The sequence below is a fragment of the Sabethes cyaneus genome, chromosome 3 (genome assembly GCF_943734655.1).
Source record: "Sabethes cyaneus chromosome 3, idSabCyanKW18_F2, whole genome shotgun sequence".
NCBI classification, from domain to species: Eukaryota; Metazoa; Arthropoda; class Insecta; order Diptera; family Culicidae; genus Sabethes; species Sabethes cyaneus.
In genome coordinates, this window is record NC_071355.1 from 56,749,755 (window position 1) to 56,767,020 (window position 17,266).

A 17,266-nucleotide genomic window follows, 5' to 3' on the forward strand; every position below is an offset into this window, starting at 1 on the left:
CAGCAGCACCTTTACCGTCATTTCCACCTTTTGGTTTGCCTCCACCACCTTTTTGCTGAAACCAAGCCCAAATATAGTAAACCGTTTCGAGCGCGATTGACCGAGTTGGCGATGGAATCGAAACCCGCACGGATCTCGATTCCCGCTAAGGATAATTACATTGCCACCCTGGTTTGCTCCAGAACCACCTCCTCCGCCACCACCTTTGCCTTTACCCATTTATCACTGCGTCACGCACGATATCACCGATGAATAGCAATCGTTTGATTTTTGCACCAGGCACCCACCGGGGTCAAAATCTGCAACTCGACTGATTGGATGCCAACAGAATCCGCTTGTATATTCCCATGTATTTCGCCACATGGTATCATCTATCGTAACGCTGTCTCTGTCCCGTGGCCAACAAACCTTCATCAGATGTAAAGGAAAAGAGGGAAGCAAATATCTACGTGAATAAAGTAGCCGTAACTAGCTAAAGGAACGGATAATAAAATAAAAACCGCTAAACTGTACATACGGACGAAACGTGTCACCAGCGCTTTTTAATGGCACAGCTTAAAACCAAAACAAGTGCGACGGCAGTATTAACTAAAAATAGACAAAACAGATGTAATTAAAGGGACAATATTGGTGTTGCTGTAATCTATTGCAGCCTGGCTACGATTGAAGATTGAAGTGATTTCGAACTAATGATAAATATTATTGATGTAGGTATTTATTTGAACTATTTTGAACAATTGAAAGGTCTTTTTTTGTGAATATGAATGATTTTGCTTCCAAAAATAAATCAGTGAATGAAAATAAGATTCTGTTCACTAAAGACATTGCTGAAGGTTACAAGTTGTCATGTTAAACACTTGTGTTCTATGAATATTCTCATATGATTAATGATGAATGATGAAACACCCTTTATAAATCGCTTTTTTGTAGTGCGTGGGACCAAAAGTACATAATAAGACAATTGTCTTTAGTATACTGCCGTGAATCACATAACAGTCCCATTTTCTATGGCATTTCCTATATAAATGGGACTGTTATGCGATTCCGGCAGTATAGTATAGTAGAAGTATAGTATATTTACATTTACGTTTACATTTATTAACATTAATTCATCTGACCACAACGTCTACATGAATAAAACATTACTTTACAACTAACTATAGTACATTTAATCTTCGTAAGCGGCGTCTAAAACTATCACTAGAACAATGAAAATCAAAAAACTGTACACACGATTAAACAAGCAACACATAGCTCTAATGGCTCATTTTGGCCATATTCGGTTCGTCGGAAGTCCAGGCGAAGAAATTGTATGTCTCGAAGCGCATGTGGTGTGGCATTGGAATTGCTCTGGCGAGGATGTTTGGAGAGTCCAATTCGCCCACTAAAACTTTCCTGATGAACAGAACTCTTTCAGTTTTTCTCCTGTTATCGAGAGTTTCAATGTTGAGTAAGTTGCAGCGGTGTTGATACGGCGGAAGCACTGAAGGATTTCGCCAGGGTAAAAATCTCAAAGCATACCGTAAGAATTTGGCTTGTACTGCTTCCAACCTGGAGGACCAAATTTCAGTGTAGGGGCTCCAAAATACAGCAGCATACTCTAGGATAGAACGCACAATAGAGAAGTACAGGGCACGTAACCAATATGGATCTCTAAATTCTCTGGATACCCTAAATATGAAGCCCAAATTTTGATTGGCTTTAGATATTATATATGAGTAGTGTTCCCGAAAACAGAGGCTCGTATCAAGAAGCACTCCCAAGTCTTTGATTACATAAACTCTGTCCAGTACTTCGTTGCTGATGCGGTAGTTCCATATAATGCGTTGTTTCTTGTGACTAAAAGAGATTACCGAACACTTGCGCACGCTAATGGAAAGCTCATTCTTTAGACACCAGTCCGCAAAAATATCGATTAGTTTTTGTAGTTCACAGCAGTCTTCAATAGATTTTACCGGCACCAACATTTTAAGATCATCAGCGTACAGCAATCTGGATCCTCGTGGAAGTACAGCACAAACGTCGTTAAAGAATAAGGAAAACAATAGCGGTCCGAGGTTGCTTCCTTGTGGAACGCCAGAATGATTACAAAACTCGCTAGAGGAGACATCGCCTAGTTTCACCGAGAGGCGATGATTAACCAGGTATGAATCTAACCAGTTTACAAAATGATGCCTAAGATGCCACAAATGATGGCTAAAAGCAGGTTGTGATCCACACGGTCGAAGGCAGCTTTCAGATCCGTATATACTGTGTCGATTTGAACACCATTTTCAAGGTTTCGTATGCAGTATGATGTAAGCTCCACCAGATTAGTGATAGTAGATCGCCCAGGGTAGAATCCATGCTGATCACAGGAAATGTGTCGCTTAGCTTCGTACATTAGTTGCTTGCTCACAAGAATCTCAAGTAGTTTAGAACCACTGCTCAAGGAGGTAATTCCACGGTAGTTGGTCACGGTGCCACGATCTCCCTTTTTATATACCGGGAATAATATGAACTCCTACCAAGCATCTGGAAACGTCGATTGCAATATAGACTGATTGCAAATAGCAGGGAGAGGTGCACAGAGAGCATCACTACATTTCTTGAAAATAATAGGCGGAATACCATCTGGTCCAGGTTGCCACGATGATTTTAATTTGTATATCGCACTTTTAATATCTGCCTGAGAAAACGTAAGGATCCGCATTTCTAGAATACCTTTCTTGAATATTTAGAAGAGCTTTGTTGATTTGATGTGCGGTAATAATTCCGTTTTTGAATGCACGGGCAAAGTGTTTGACAAACAATTCGCAAATATCACTCGTAGAGCTTGCTACATCAGTACTGTTCGACATTACCGATGGTAGACCTTGTGTTTTTCGTTTCCCTTTCACAAATGACCAGAAACATTTGGGGTTTTGTTTCAAATCATTTTGAATTCGCTGAACGTGTGTAAAATATAGCTAACGATTCAAGTTTCTATAAGTCCAAATTCACGTTTCGTGTAAGGGTTCCTATTATTGATGTAGTTTCGAAGAGCTCCAGCACGTTCTTTTTTCAATTCACCTACCCGTCGATTGGACCAAGGAGGGTTTCGTTTCATTCGAGGTTTGGGAACATGCAAGTTAAATAATGCAATCAGTGTACCAGTCATTGACATTAGAGGCTCTGTATGAAGGCTCTCAATCCACAACTGCGATCGCGACTCAGCACGGCAAAATCAGCCTTTCGAAAATTAAACTGTGTTTGGCTGTGTGAGAGAGACAACAGTGGAAAAACGCAGTAAAGTGTGTAGCGCAGGTTGGTACGGGTCCAGTTCAATAAGTGGTTCAACAGCTTCACTAATACTACGCTTCTCTAAGGCATTTTCATCGGCAAACACAAGAATTCGATTTCTACAATTTACTATGGGATTCAGTTGTTTCATGTTGAGTAAAGACATGCCATCAATGAGAAGTGATCTAAACTTTGATTTCATCAAAGAAAAGCTACTCGATGAATGGAGAAAGCGCATCGAACAGGAAGTTTAGGTGGAGGTGGGACGCTAGCGTACAAGGTTGATGCGAAGCCAAAAATTCGGAGAAGAAAAGGTCTACCACCAACCCCCGGGCATCTACTATGTTTCCTGAAACCGCCACAAAATGAGGTGGCGCTACAGGCATTTTGCTTTTAATACGCAGCATTCACACGGCAGTGAAGTGATGCGATCAAGCCAACAAAACATAATCACGTAGAAGTGAAGAATTTTACATGAATCTCAATAACAATTCATCGATAAAAATAATTTACTTTCAACTAACAGAAAACGTCGCCTTTAGGACAAGAAATAAATGATAATGTAGCGAAAATTACGTCTGGCGCTGCAGGAATATCGTGTGAATCGTTCTTTTACACGCACACTAGTGATCCGATACGTATAAAAGTAATCCAGTGATCCAGCTATGTTGGCTTCACCTATTTTGTTCGTAAACGTCAAAGTTGCCACCGGGGTGTCTATCACTACTGCGGCAAGGAGGAACATTTCCGATGCGACTAAATGCCCTAAGTGCGAAAGCTGCCCTAAGTGTACTGAAGGATCTTCTATTGGCCAATGCAAATCAAACACCAAAAATGCACTAATCGCATCACTCTAGTCAGTGGTGGCTACGGTATAAGCACAATGCGGGCTAAATCAGATCTTATTATTTGTTTCACTAGATAGGTGAAGATTGTATACGTAAATCGTGCATTTACACATACATACAGCTATGTTTAAACAAAAAATCGCGAATGCGATGCTAAAATTTGCTTAATATCTTCTTTATCATTCATATTTATTCAGCAGCCGCATCATCCATGCTAATGTAGAGCTGTCTATCTGATTTTTGTGCTAGTTGCTATACGCGACATTGTTGCCTACATGCAGGATGTTATGTTGCCTATCTCGATAACGCCAGATTTTATACTGCACGCTAGCTTATTGCTGTCAGAGTATATAGTTTGATAGCAATATCGTCTTGATTTCTACGTGATCAATTTCACCCGTTATTTGTGTTTTTTCAATTTCACGATTACATTAAGTTTTATCTAAAATAAAACTATTTATATACGATGTACATGATACTGTCGTGTAGCCAGCACTACAGTACTTATTTTAAAATTTAATCATCTTCTTAAATATGTTTCTATTCAAAGATATTTAAAAAATATTCGAAAAAGTGATCAATTTTACCCGAATCCACGGTACCAGGTACGAACGAGGTCAGAGTTAGAAGAGCTGGATTAATGTGCGAACATAGACGATGGTAGAATGGGACAAGCAGAGGTCGGAATGGACAAAAACACCAAGTCAACATTTTCATTTTGGAAGGAAGAAAAAAACAATGGATTGACCGATTATAATATTGCAACTTCAATCAATCGTGGTCTAAAGCAGGTACATTTAACCTTGCTGTATTCAGTATCATTCTTTCGCGATTTTTTACCTTACAATGGGTGGTAGAAGTCAAGAACCAAGAAATTCGGGATGCGATCCTATCACTGGTGCATTCATATAACCAAATGAATAACAAGCTGAAAAGACACAAAGTTCAAAGTTAGACAGAATGTTTTGTCATACTAGTTATCATATCCTAGTGTACTATCCGACAGATATTGCAGAAATTTCAAAGCAGCGTACGATACAGTCGATCGAGACAAGCTATGGCAGATTATGCACGAACACGGGTTTCCGGACAAACTGATGCGACTGATCAGAGCTACATTGGATCGAGTGATGTGTTTCGTACGCATCTCTGGGACACTCGAGTCCCTTCGAGACGCGGCGAGGGTTGAGACAAGGTGACGGTTTATCCTGCATGCTGTTCAACATCGCTCTTGAGGGGGTGATTCGATGAGCGGGCATCGAAACGAGAGGTCCGATTTTTACCAAGGGTAGCAACCAATCTGCAACTTCTAGGCTTTGCAGATGACTTCGATATCATAGCCAGGAACTGAAAGCGGAGTCTAGGAGAATTGGGCTAAAAATAAATGCGTTGAAGACCAAATACATGAAAGGAAGAGGCCCAAAAGAAGTAAACGCGCGGCTCCCACGAACGGTAACCGTTGACGGCGGCGAACTAAAAGTGGTAGAGGAGTTCGTGTATTTGGGATCACGAGCTACAGGCACTGCTTGGGGAGACTCCCATCGTACATTTAGCGAAAGTTAGCAGGCTACGGTGGGCCGGACACGTCGTAAGGATGCCGGACGACAGTGCGACGAAAATGGTCCTCTTCAACAACCCCACCGGCACCAGGAACAGGGGGGCCCAACGTGCACGATGGCTCGACCAGGTCGTAAGCGATTTGTGACTTCTGAGACGACTAGGAAATTGGCGACGAGTGGCCCAAGACCGAGTTGAATGGAGACGAGTGCTTGAAACAGCACGAGCCACCCCGGCTCTATGCTGCTGCTGAAGAAGAAAAAGTTGTCATATCGTGATTTTCCACCAGCTGACTCAGCAACGCCAGGCAGCTGCGTTGTAGCTCATAGGGGGAGGGGGCGAATGCAGCGCCATATAACCTATATTTACCCTCCGATGAGGGACTGAGTCATAAAAAGAAATGTTTCTTGGGAAAAATGCATTCCCAAGTAAACGTGACTATCTAGAAAAATGCATTCCCAAGTAAACATGACTATCGGGAGAATGCATTCCCGAAATAAACATGCAAGCGATAAGCATAGCAAGAGCTATCGCTGCTTATGATCTTGCTCGCACACGACGTACAACCAACGCGAAACATATTTTACGATTATCATCCGGTGCGGCATTCTCCGATCACGAAGGATCGTGGGAGTAAGCGATCGCGCTTATCTCGACGTGGTAATTCAACGAAAGCTGGCATCTGGCTTTTCGTCCTTTTTCTGCTATCGTTCGTGTTCCATACGCGAAGAACCAACGGAAACAGAACCAGCGTTGGTAGGTTTACTTTTTCTTTTTAGGCTAGATGCCTAGGGTTAGGTTAGTTTTAAGATTATTGAATATAGGCAGTCGGGGATTTACCCTGGATGAAGCTCGTCGTCTTTATAATTTTTAAAACTATATCACCACCCTACCCTTCACAGCTAAAGCGATGGACTGAAAATTTTGAGCAACTCTTCCGAATTTCAAATATCAGAGACCAACACGCAACGCAACGTATGGCGCCAACAGTTCGTCGAATTAATCGCGTCTACTCGAATGCACCGTCGCTGGATGAAATTGAAGCAGCCATCAAGAGTATGAAATCCAATAGTGCGCCAGGGACTGTATTTCAGCCGAGATGCTCAAAGCTGACTCATCTTTGTCAGCCCAGATGATGCATCAGATCTTCAGCAATATATAGAAAACCGCAACTTTTCCGGTAGACGTAATGCTGGGTATATTGGTCAAAGTCCCTAAAAGAGGAGACCTAACTGAATGCGGTAACTTGTGTGGCATCACGTTGCCCTGTATTACTCTCAAAGTACATACTCTGTAAGGTAATCCTCAACCGGATCCAGGAGAAGATTCGCTACTCTCCGGCGGCAGCAAGCTGAATTTCGTACTGACCGATCATGTGTCGACCATATCACAACACTTCGCATTATATTGGAGCAGATCAACGAATTCCAGGACTCTCTTCTGCTGGCGTTCGTTGACTTCGAAAAAGCGTTCGACCGTCTCAACCACGAAAACATCTGAGGTGTAGAGGAGCTTCAGATAAACTAGTCCATACAGGCTTCTGCCGTGCTCTGCAAAAAATCTTAATTCTCGGCGTTTTATTGGCAAAGCGCAGAAGACGAAACGATTTGCTTTTTCAGTCGGATGTTTGCTTCTCCAACGCGACGAGTTTTTTGTTGCTTTGCTGTGCTTTGATGCTGTGCTCTGCCGCCGAGTGAGCATCAGTTTGGTTTCGTCTTTCTTTTTCTGTGCTCTCAAGGTCACGGAGCAAATCGTTCCAGTCCATTTAATTGCCTGTCGCATATTCTCTTTGGGACACTGAGCAAATAGTCTCGTGTCTCCAGTGTGCGAAGAAAAGATTAGCTCTGCTTATAGTTCACAGAACGAAAAAACGAATCTCACATTCGACGTAAACAAAAATCAGATACATTTTTACATCAAGTAAAACGTAAATAGCCTAACCCGTTTTCAAAGATATATTTTTACTTCAAACCAAATGTAATGCGTAAGCCTATAGGTGAAATAACACGTAATTTTAGATGTTTTGCAATGCTCCATTTATGTGCATGCCAAAAAACGTAAATTTACCAGATTTTTTCGAAGTGTGTTGTGCTCCTTCTGCGCAAGGTAAGTGGTCGTAAGAGAAAACAGTATTCAGGCATCGTTCGGAGGGAGAGGAAACGGTTGAACAGAAAATGAAAGCACTTGATCGATGTGAGAAGCAGATTGCTCCGCCTCAGTATGTATAAGATGAGCAAAATGAAGCCTGAGTCCATCTCATCGGGGCTCAGTACGAGGCGTTCTCGTGCAAAGTTTTGCACAACGGCGTCTTGTCCGACCCTATTACTGGCGTGAGACGGCTGCATTTTATCACCGCTTCTGTTTCTCATTGTTATGGATGAGACAGTAGTTGGAGATCGAGGATTGCCTTGGAATCCTCCAACGATGGAGCAGCTAAATGACCTCGACCTAGCCATCGACATTGTCTTGCTCGTACAACACCGATGCGATATGCAGAGCAAGTTTGATGACCTCTTCCAGAGTTCCGAGGCAGCAGAATTCACAGTCAATGTATCATATACTGAGTCTGTAGTGGTGAACACTGACAATCCGACCAACTTCACAAGAGTCTAAGAAGCAGAGACAACGCCAAAACTGCAGGTATTTACAATTCGCTACTTGCGATATATTATTCGCGCCTGGTGACCTGACAATTGAATATCAAACGAGGAAATCCATCGTTGATGCATCAGCGACTGATTGCAACATAAATTTAAGGACGTAGGTGGAAGTGGATCAATCACAACTTGAGGAAATGACCGTAAAAGATCTTCAGAAAAGCAGTCGACTGAAATTCGTAAGGACAACGTAGAAGAGGCAGACCTAGAGGCTCATGGCGACGCCAACGGGCTGTAGACGAGAGGTCCTGGCCCTGGCGACAGGTAACCGTCAGTAGTGGAGATCTCTGATTTTATCCCTTTATCCATGCGCACATGGACACATAAGTTAGTAAGTAAGACAGGCAACACCATCTGCTTGTCAAAGTTCACTGCGAGATTCGAATTAGTCCGAAAATCCGTCTAAAATTCTCACACAGCACTCCCATCCATCGTCTAGTAAGCTTCCCCGGAAAACCGTTTTCGTCCAGGATTTTCCATAGCTCTTGTCGGTTTACACTATCATATTGTGAAATCAATAGGTGATGCGTGTGGATTCGGGATTCGCGATACATTTGGAGGATCTGTCGCAAGGTGAAGGTTTGGTCAGTTGTAGACCGACCCTCCATGAAGCCGAGCAATTTCCCACAAATCTATTGGTTATTGGCGACAGTCGATGAAAAATGACGAGGCTTTCTCAAGTCCATGCGGCATTCAGGATAGTGATTGCTCGGTCGTTCTCACAGTCATCGCTTATCGTCAGCGCAGATTGAAACGGCACCCAAACGCGAAACAGTGACTATAGTATTTCGTAAGCAACGAAATAGCACCGCAAAATAGACGCGCTTTCAAACAATCCGGTGATGCTTACCGTATCGTAGTTCTCTCTACAAATAACACCTACTGCAAGGACCATTCGGTTTGCGAATGGTCCTAAAGTTTTGGATATTCGTAAACTTGAAAAGGAAAAGCTCATCCATTTCTTCTGGTGATATCTTAAGCAAAACTAAATCATCAGCAGTTACCTAATCTTGCGAATTGTTTCTTGATCATTCGCCATTGGCTATACCACACAATCTAATGCTGAAACAGCTGCGCTGATCCGTTGGATTTCCCCGGGGGTGCTCTTGATCTGGATACTGAAGAGCTCCTACTCAGCTGGTCCCTCTTTTTATCGCTACGCAGCTATGCTACTGCTCTTACTACCTTTATTTCTAGAGCGCCACAAGGCTGTAACCTGGGTTCTTTGCTATTCGTCTTGTATTTCAACGACATTGCTAACATTGGGTTGCAGATGAGCATGGTACTCTGATATTGGGTAACCCTCGAACCGCAGAGCAAACAGGCACAGCGCTCTAAAAAACGACTTCTTTGATTTTGAAGTGGCCGTCCATCCGGTTAAAAAAAGTTGCTAAGGGCAACGAACTCACCGCTGCCGGTTTGCTTTTGTACCAGAAGTAACATTGAATATGAAGAACCTCACCACGCGGATCAACGGCATCATGTTAAGTGTTCCGTGAAAGTAAATTAATTTACAAGTAATGTCGCGACTAATTAATTGCCTATGTTTCAAGAAAACGAAAACAGTTTCGCTTTAGTTTATGACCTTGAACTTGAGCGGGATTTTTCCATATGTCTGCTACTCAGTTCATCATATGCAAAGAGCGTGCCAAAATAGCACATGTCTCCGTAAACGATGCCAAAACGGAAATACTTCGACTGATGTGTTGTTCGTGTAAAGGGAATTTTAGTTTTTTTCCGAATTCTAGGAAAAGTAGCGAGGTCGCATGTCTATGACGAAGGACAACTGTTTAAGCTTCTGTTGAACGAACTTGAAAATTTCGTTTTTTTGCGTTAGATTCTTCCGACTCTTATGAAAAAATGCTGGCATGTGTCAGCATAGTAAATGCGGTAAGTAGGACTCGGTGTGATCTACTCACGCGAGTCTTTACTCATTCATAAAAATGCTACCGGTGGGACGAGGTAAAATGAGTAATCTTATTTTTAGCACAGCTTCTAAACTGAAGACAGCATAACCTTGAGGGAAGAAAAAATTGCGAACGATATACAAATCAACAGCATCGTCATATCATGTTGTAGTTTTTGTTGTTCAAATAAAACCAATTATCTTGCCATGAGTAAGTAACCTAATTTGAACAGATTTATGAGGTTTTTTTCGGACGCTACAAAATAAAAACAGCACAGAAAACGATGTCATCGAATGGTAAACAGCTTTATTATTGTTGTTTTACGCAAATTAGATACTGATAATCGTTGCCAAGCTTTGCATTGTACGAGAAATAAAAGAATTCAACGGAATCGAATTCACCCATGATTGGTCTTATCTAAATCACAAATTTTCTGTAGCAGATTCACTAAGTGTAAGGCAACTTCCTTAATCACATTGTTCGAGGCAGAGCTGGAGCTGCCTTGCGTGGAATCATCGGCAGTGTATACCGCGGGTCGTTTCTGTAAGGTCAATCCAAACAGCGCCTTGTAGTGCGTGGCTTGCCGGTCCGATTCACCCTTCTTTGTCGTACTCGACGACAGTAGCCATAGTTTGGCTATGGTTTTTAGTATGACTTGGAGACGCTTTTCGAACAGTTCGAGAAGCTTTTGAGTTTCTTCAAAATCTATGTTGTTGCTAGTTGTGCTAACCACGGATTTCGAGGTGCAGAGGCACTCGATCATCGGTTGACTCTGCTTGCAAAGATCGACTGCCTGCTGAAGTAGCCTAAGCTTGGCCGGAATCGTTTGAGCTAGCTCGCACTGGTACTCTTGCAGAGCAATGCGTTCCATCTGAATCTGCAAATACTCTTGGGGTTCGCTAAGACTTTCGAACATTTTCGCTGCTTTCTCGTAGTGCAGCTTGCACAGTTGCAGGGTCGTTTTACGGCGATGTTCTTCGGCAGCGGAACGGAACGAAAAGTGATAGTAGGATGCGATTCTGTGATGAAATATGATTCATAATATATGATTCAGAATGGATTTCGTGAAAAACGACTAACTCACCTATGATGAATCAAAGCTGCTCGGAAAGCATACAGCACATGCCGTGGACCGTTTTGCTCCTGGTCGCAGATTTTCAAAGCTTTCTGGAGCATATCAACCACCTCTTGTTCTATCTCTTCCTGATCGTGCCTTCCATGGCGGTCTGCTTCGCTGTAATCTTGCAATTGTTTCGCCAAATTGAATGTTGCCGTCGATAGCTCCCACGTTACCAGTGACCACAGGTCAGGATTCTTCTTCTTCGATCCTAACACCGCTAGTGCTCGCCGGTAATGTGTAAATGCTTCATTATAAAACTTTTTCTGGAGATTTACGTTGTTTGGACTGCGCAAAGTAGAAAAAATATAAGTATTTTTGTGCTAAAATCATATACAAATTTACCTACCTTTCACCAATCAGATGGATATGCGCCCGGAACCGCATAAACCTTCCCATGTTGCAGAGCAGAAACGCGAGATTGGTGCTATCGTTGACTGCCTCAAACAGAGCAACTCCTTTCTGCAAGGAATCGTACGATTTCTTTGCCAGCACCTGATACAGTGGCTCAACCTTGCAGGGCTCTTCCTGTGGCTTCTCGAATGGTTCCCGTTCTTCCTCCGGTAACTCCCAAAACCGCTGATACTCTTCCTGTGCCCAATGCATATATTTAACGCCCAGTTCATTGCGAACACTTCCCAATCGTCGATTCAACTCGTCTTTTGCGTCGTTATTGGAAGTGCTAGCAAGAGCTGCCTCGTAGCAACCACAACTGGTAATCATGAGCTGCTCAATGTTGTCCGCCGGTGCAGGAAGGGACTGCTCCACGCCGTCACCAATATCCTTCACCAATTCATCCATAATCAATTGATCAATTCGACTTTCTTCGTTAAATTCTTTCAAGTGACTTTGAATGTCGTCCCATTTCTTGGTGAGTTGAAAGAAACAGTCACCTATCCGACCAAGCAGCAGTCCACGTTGCGACGAAACACACGATATGTATTTGGTAACAACTTGCTGGCAACGTACCGCCGAATACAGAAAGCGGAGAGAAGTTCCAAATTTCTCCAACGAGTAAAACCACTCCGCCAGCGTTGCATAGGTAAGACATGCCTTTTCGAAAAGCAAAATCTTCAAGTGGACGTTCCACGATTTAATAACTCCCATTTCACCCTTAAGCAAGAGCGACCGGGCATCGATTTCAGTCGAGGTGTCATCCGCGATCGCTTTCTTTTTGTCGGTTTTCCGTTTGTTTTTCTTCTTAGAAACTTTTTTGCCGACTTCACACGACTTCGTGTTGCTTCCGTTTGTGTCCGGTTTCCAACCCATGGGTATCGGGACGTCAGAATCGGCCATTTGTGGTGCTGGATTGAGTGGACAGTACGGAAGCGGAATCGGATCGTCAGATTTTGCCAAATTCGGATGAGTTTCTTCGTGGTATATTTTGCGTTTTTCTTCTGCCTTTTCTTTTTCTCTGCATTTTTGCTCTTCACTGCTATCGAAATACTGTAAGCAGCTCAACCCATCGGCAATGTGTTGCAGGGCAACTTCACAACGTTCCTCGATGTCACCGACCAATGGCGGTGGTCTTGCGTTGTATCGCCATCGACTGCCTCCATTGCCACCGTTATATTCCTGGAGGGTTTCCTCAATGCTTTTGATAGCCGCTTCTAGCCGATTGTTAATATGATCTGGCCCATATTCTTCCGGCTGTGGGGAAGCACTGGCATCCGTTTCTTCGTCCAATTCCTCATCATCCACATCCAGTGTAGTGTTAAACTTAGGAGAGCCGGGATCCGTTTCCGCTGGGATGTGCAGATCGGAAAGAATGTAATGGGAGGAAGTCACAATCTGGGGATACTTTTCTTTCGGCAACAATTTGATGCAATTATCTAGCAGCATCTTGATAGCACCGGCCTTGGTTGCCGATATTCCTTCCGGTGAATTTTTCATATTTCTAGCAACAGTGTACAGCAGCATGGCCACGGGAATAGTAAATGGATTTTGATTTTTCTGATCTTCTTCGTCGATCTCTTCCTCGTTTTGCGTTTCACACGCGGCATGTTTTTGGCACAGCGTAGTCAAATCATATAATTTCACAACATCATCATTTTTGGCCTTAAATAACCAGTAAGTATGGCCAGCCTTGGTGGCGTTAGCTTTCAAAAAAGCCAGTATATTTTGAGCGACGTTTCGTATCACCTTTGGGGAGAACCTTGAATTTTCCAATTGCGGTAAATCTTCTGTTTTAATCAGTTCATATCTGGAAAAATAATTTGTTAACAAGGTATATAAAAAACATTTAAGCACTCTTTACTAACCTCTGAACAATACCATCCAGATGGTAGCACATGACCACCTCCGGTACGTTGCACATCAAATTGTCCAACCAATAGTCGATACCGGTTAGTACGTTGATCGGCTTGGTCTCGTCTCTCAATCTCAGGCTAATACATGGACGGTTTGCTCCACCAAAAATGGGCATATCGGTGCCAATCAACATTCGAATATCCTCGAAGGTCCACACAACATTCCGATTAAATACGTGATTCGTATGACGTGGATCTGGGAAGTTTTCTTCCTCGTCTGGCTCGGGTAAGATCGGTCCCGCCAGCGGTAGTGGCTTGAACTTCTGGCATCCCGCGTCTTCATCCACCAGCAACTCATTCTCTTCATTATGCTCACCTTCTTCGTCAGCTCGCAGACTGTAGTACAGAAATTTCGAAGTCAAATACTTATGTGCCAGTGCTTCCCGTGATTTTGTATGAATGAAAAGCTTTTTCTCACTGTCACTTAAACTGTTCAGTATATTTTCGTATATAAACGACCGCAACCACTGCCACTCGCTCTCCCCTTGACGTAACAAGTAACGAGCCACATCAAACTCATCAATCAGCAGTGTGTTTTCAATCCGATGAACTATCATCGAAATGACACTTTTCCTCGAGTAGGGCAACTTTAGCAGCCGCTTTATATTTTCCGCATCAGAAACGACATCCACACCGCCAACGCAGTCGGGAAACATGTTCGCCATCCGAAAGCTGCTGAAGCCTCTCTGCTGGGAAAGAAACTGTCCCAGTCCATAGGAATTGGCCGAATTATTCAACCAGTTCGAAGGTGGCAAATTCAAATCGGTGTTACATTTTAATCTGGCAAACGGTGCTGTGCTTTGCACATTCAAGAAGCGAACAATCGCATTCGACTTAACTTCGTCTTTTTCTAGTTTTTCCAGTGATTCTGTGATTACGGAATGTTCCGATTCACCACCGGGTGGTATTGTGCAAACATCAAGGTCGTCTTCCATCTGAAAATAGTAACGAATAAAGTTTGTATCGATTGATGTGTGAACATACAACTTACCTTAGCGTCTTATTCAAAGCATAAAATATTTGATAAATACACTTTTCTGCCACTCAACTACTTAAATGCGACAAAATTCTAGTAAAAGCAAGAATAATCGAGAATTTTATTTGATTTGTGATCCACCAGCTGTTTTTGACAGCGTAATGATTTGATAACATCGACTTTACAACCAAAACGAAGACAGCTAATTTTTTCTGCTCGCAGCGCTATGATATGTGAAACTGGAAAACCGACCATCCGTGCTTTCTTCGATGTTTATTTCTGATCAGCTGTCATTATTTTTTGTCGGAAAAATTTACATCGGCCTGCAAGCTGCAAACAAAAACAAAGGCCCTACCATGTCGGCGACCTCAAAAATCGTTTTACTGGGTGCATCCGTAAGTTCCTTGGGCATTATAGGATATGTGCATTACCGGCAAAACTACGACAGGTTTGTTGTGTGCATATTTTAAATCGATCATAATTTTTCCATCTACCTCCGTGTTTTGTTTCCGTAGAGCGAAGCTGCACGAAGGAGTCATACGAGACGTTCAGCGACAACAGCAGAGGAAAATCGAGAACACCTACAATTTACAGCAGCAAATCGAACGCACCAAGCAACTGAGGCAACAATTGGAACAAGAGGAGCAATCCACAGTACTGATGAAAACCCAATGAAACAACTCGTTATCTAGTTCAATCTTTTGAAATAAAGATCTTATTTTTAATTAACCATATTTATTGACTTGCATTCGGAAATTTCGAATGCAGTGCTATGAAAACCATAGGTTTGTAACTGTAACAACTGAAACTAGAGTATCATCATCAGACCGCACAGGGATAAGTCGAATCGAATGATTTATGCCGTTTTCGTTTTTGCGGTGTAGCTACTCCGTTTGGTGCAACACTTTTCGCTGGATAAACGAACGCTCGTGGTGCAGCAGCAGTGATGTGGTATGGGTGGGAGGATATTTTCCGATCTGCACCAGCTACACTCTTTTTTTCTGGTATAGCTGGTGCAGAAAAAGTGTAGCAATGGTGTAGCCGAAAAATCGAAAACGAACAGTTTTGGTGCAAAAAAGCTACACCGCAAAAACGGAAACGACATTAATCTTCGCCTCGGGGAGGCACGACGCGTCCCATTTCTGCCAAGCGTTGACGTTCAGCCTCCTTAAACGCCTTCTTCTCCGAAGGTGCCATCCCGGTGCACCTTCTAATTACATTAGAGCGACGCGCGTAGGCAGCCGGATTGTATGGCCTTACTTTACAGCCCTGAAACAAAAACGATCGTTTCATTAAAAACGAAAATCGGCGGTACAACGATCCTTTACCGTCTCCCACGATTCTTCATCTATATCATCCTTCGGATTGTACGTATACTCCGTCGTTGCTTGGGCGCTTGCTGCGACCTCTGGAGCAAACGTCGCAGCTGATGTTGAAATGCAATACTTGTATCGGTCGAAAGTTTCCCGATCAGGGCAAACGCTCGAATGAAACTGAAGGACAGAATAAATTGTTAGCTGGTGCGTCTCGAAAATCGAAATTCGTTACCTTCAACTCTTGTTCCGGCATATCGTGAGTTTCGTTAAACGGACACTTGACGTACTTCAAATCTTTGTGGTTTTTTCGGCACTTGAACAAATGCGTCTGCATCCGGAAGGACATTATCTGATGGGCTCGATTATATGGACATTCTACAATGTCCTCGTAGCCAAGCAAACTCAAATCGCTGTGCTCTGCACTATAGGCAATAATTGTGTGGACTCAAGCTGAAAATGATACTAAATGCAAAGTACTTACCTCAACAGTTGACGATTCATTTCTGTTGGAATTACGCTTATTGGCAACAAAAAACTTTATTAGCCAAAATACAACGGTGTTGTACTGAACTGAAATGAATTATGAATATGAAATCGATTCGAACCGGACCACGCTCCGCGCTAGAAAAAAAAGAAATAAAAGAAAAACACGAAAAACCGTTAGCGCAGGGTTGCCAATAAGTTTTTTCTAAAGACTGTCAAGCTCAAGAGATACGCGAACGAATCTGAACGAATCAGCCATTTTCCCGCTTAGGAAAAATTCGGATGCCCGGCAGAAATCGAACAGAATCAATATGGCGCCGGCAAAATTTGACATTCAGAACCGGTTCGTCTTCTTCGTTTTTCGCTCGCTTTTCTGTATGTCAAAAATGACATTTTAAAACGGAAGATCCCAAGTAACAACGGTAGCTGAATTGCAAGAGCAATGACTGTTTACGGGTTGGTTTAAGGCGATCAACGCTGCATAAAGTAAGCGCTCAAATGGTGTTTAAATAAGCGATGTGTAAGCTACTTTAAGTTTTTCAAACCAGTCCTCTCCCAAAAGCTGATAATAAAGCTTAATAGCGGATTTTTTTTGCTAAACAATCTGCTTCTAAACAGCCATAAACATCAAACCGTTTTACGGCTGCTTAAAGGTGTTAAAATGTAGAGTGGAAGCTTTCATTAGGCTCACAGCTTTCAAACTACTTTAAGTCTGCTTAAGGGTGTTAAAGTGGCTTTACAAACTTCTACCAAGTTTTCATTCGGCTCACAGCACACATACTGTCAGATCATAGAATTTCGCAATTCGGCTGACAGCAAAAGTTTGTCAGTTATC

General features: G+C 42.7%; 3 protein-coding genes across 3 annotated transcripts; 1 reads left to right on the plus strand and 2 right to left on the minus strand.

The window, feature by feature from the left end:
- Positions 1-10,539: 10,539 nt before the first annotated feature.
- LOC128741834 (erythroid differentiation-related factor 1) lies at positions 10,540-14,763 on the minus strand. The gene is made up of 5 exons (XM_053837919.1): positions 14,648-14,763; positions 13,609-14,591; positions 11,697-13,550; positions 11,315-11,635; positions 10,540-11,249 (listed from the first exon to the last, which is right to left on the minus strand). Exons 2-5 carry the CDS (start codon positions 14,589-14,591, stop codon positions 10,628-10,630), a joined length of 3,780 nt encoding a protein of 1,259 aa, XP_053693894.1. The 5' UTR covers positions 14,648-14,763; the 3' UTR covers positions 10,540-10,627.
- A 207-nt stretch (positions 14,764-14,970) lies between these two features.
- On the plus strand, positions 14,971-15,321 carry LOC128743812 (protein PET117 homolog, mitochondrial). The gene is made up of 2 exons (XM_053840485.1): positions 14,971-15,080; positions 15,148-15,321. The coding sequence occupies exons 1-2, from the start codon at positions 14,989-14,991 to the stop codon at positions 15,305-15,307; spliced, it is 252 nt and encodes an 83-aa protein (XP_053696460.1). The 5' UTR covers positions 14,971-14,988; the 3' UTR covers positions 15,308-15,321.
- A 415-nt stretch (positions 15,322-15,736) lies between these two features.
- LOC128739602 (gametocyte-specific factor 1 homolog) lies at positions 15,737-16,449 on the minus strand. The gene is made up of 4 exons (XM_053835098.1): positions 16,430-16,449; positions 16,181-16,370; positions 15,961-16,125; positions 15,737-15,901 (listed from the first exon to the last, which is right to left on the minus strand). The coding sequence occupies exons 1-4, from the start codon at positions 16,447-16,449 to the stop codon at positions 15,737-15,739; spliced, it is 540 nt and encodes a 179-aa protein (XP_053691073.1).
- Positions 16,450-17,266: the final 817 nt, after the last annotated feature.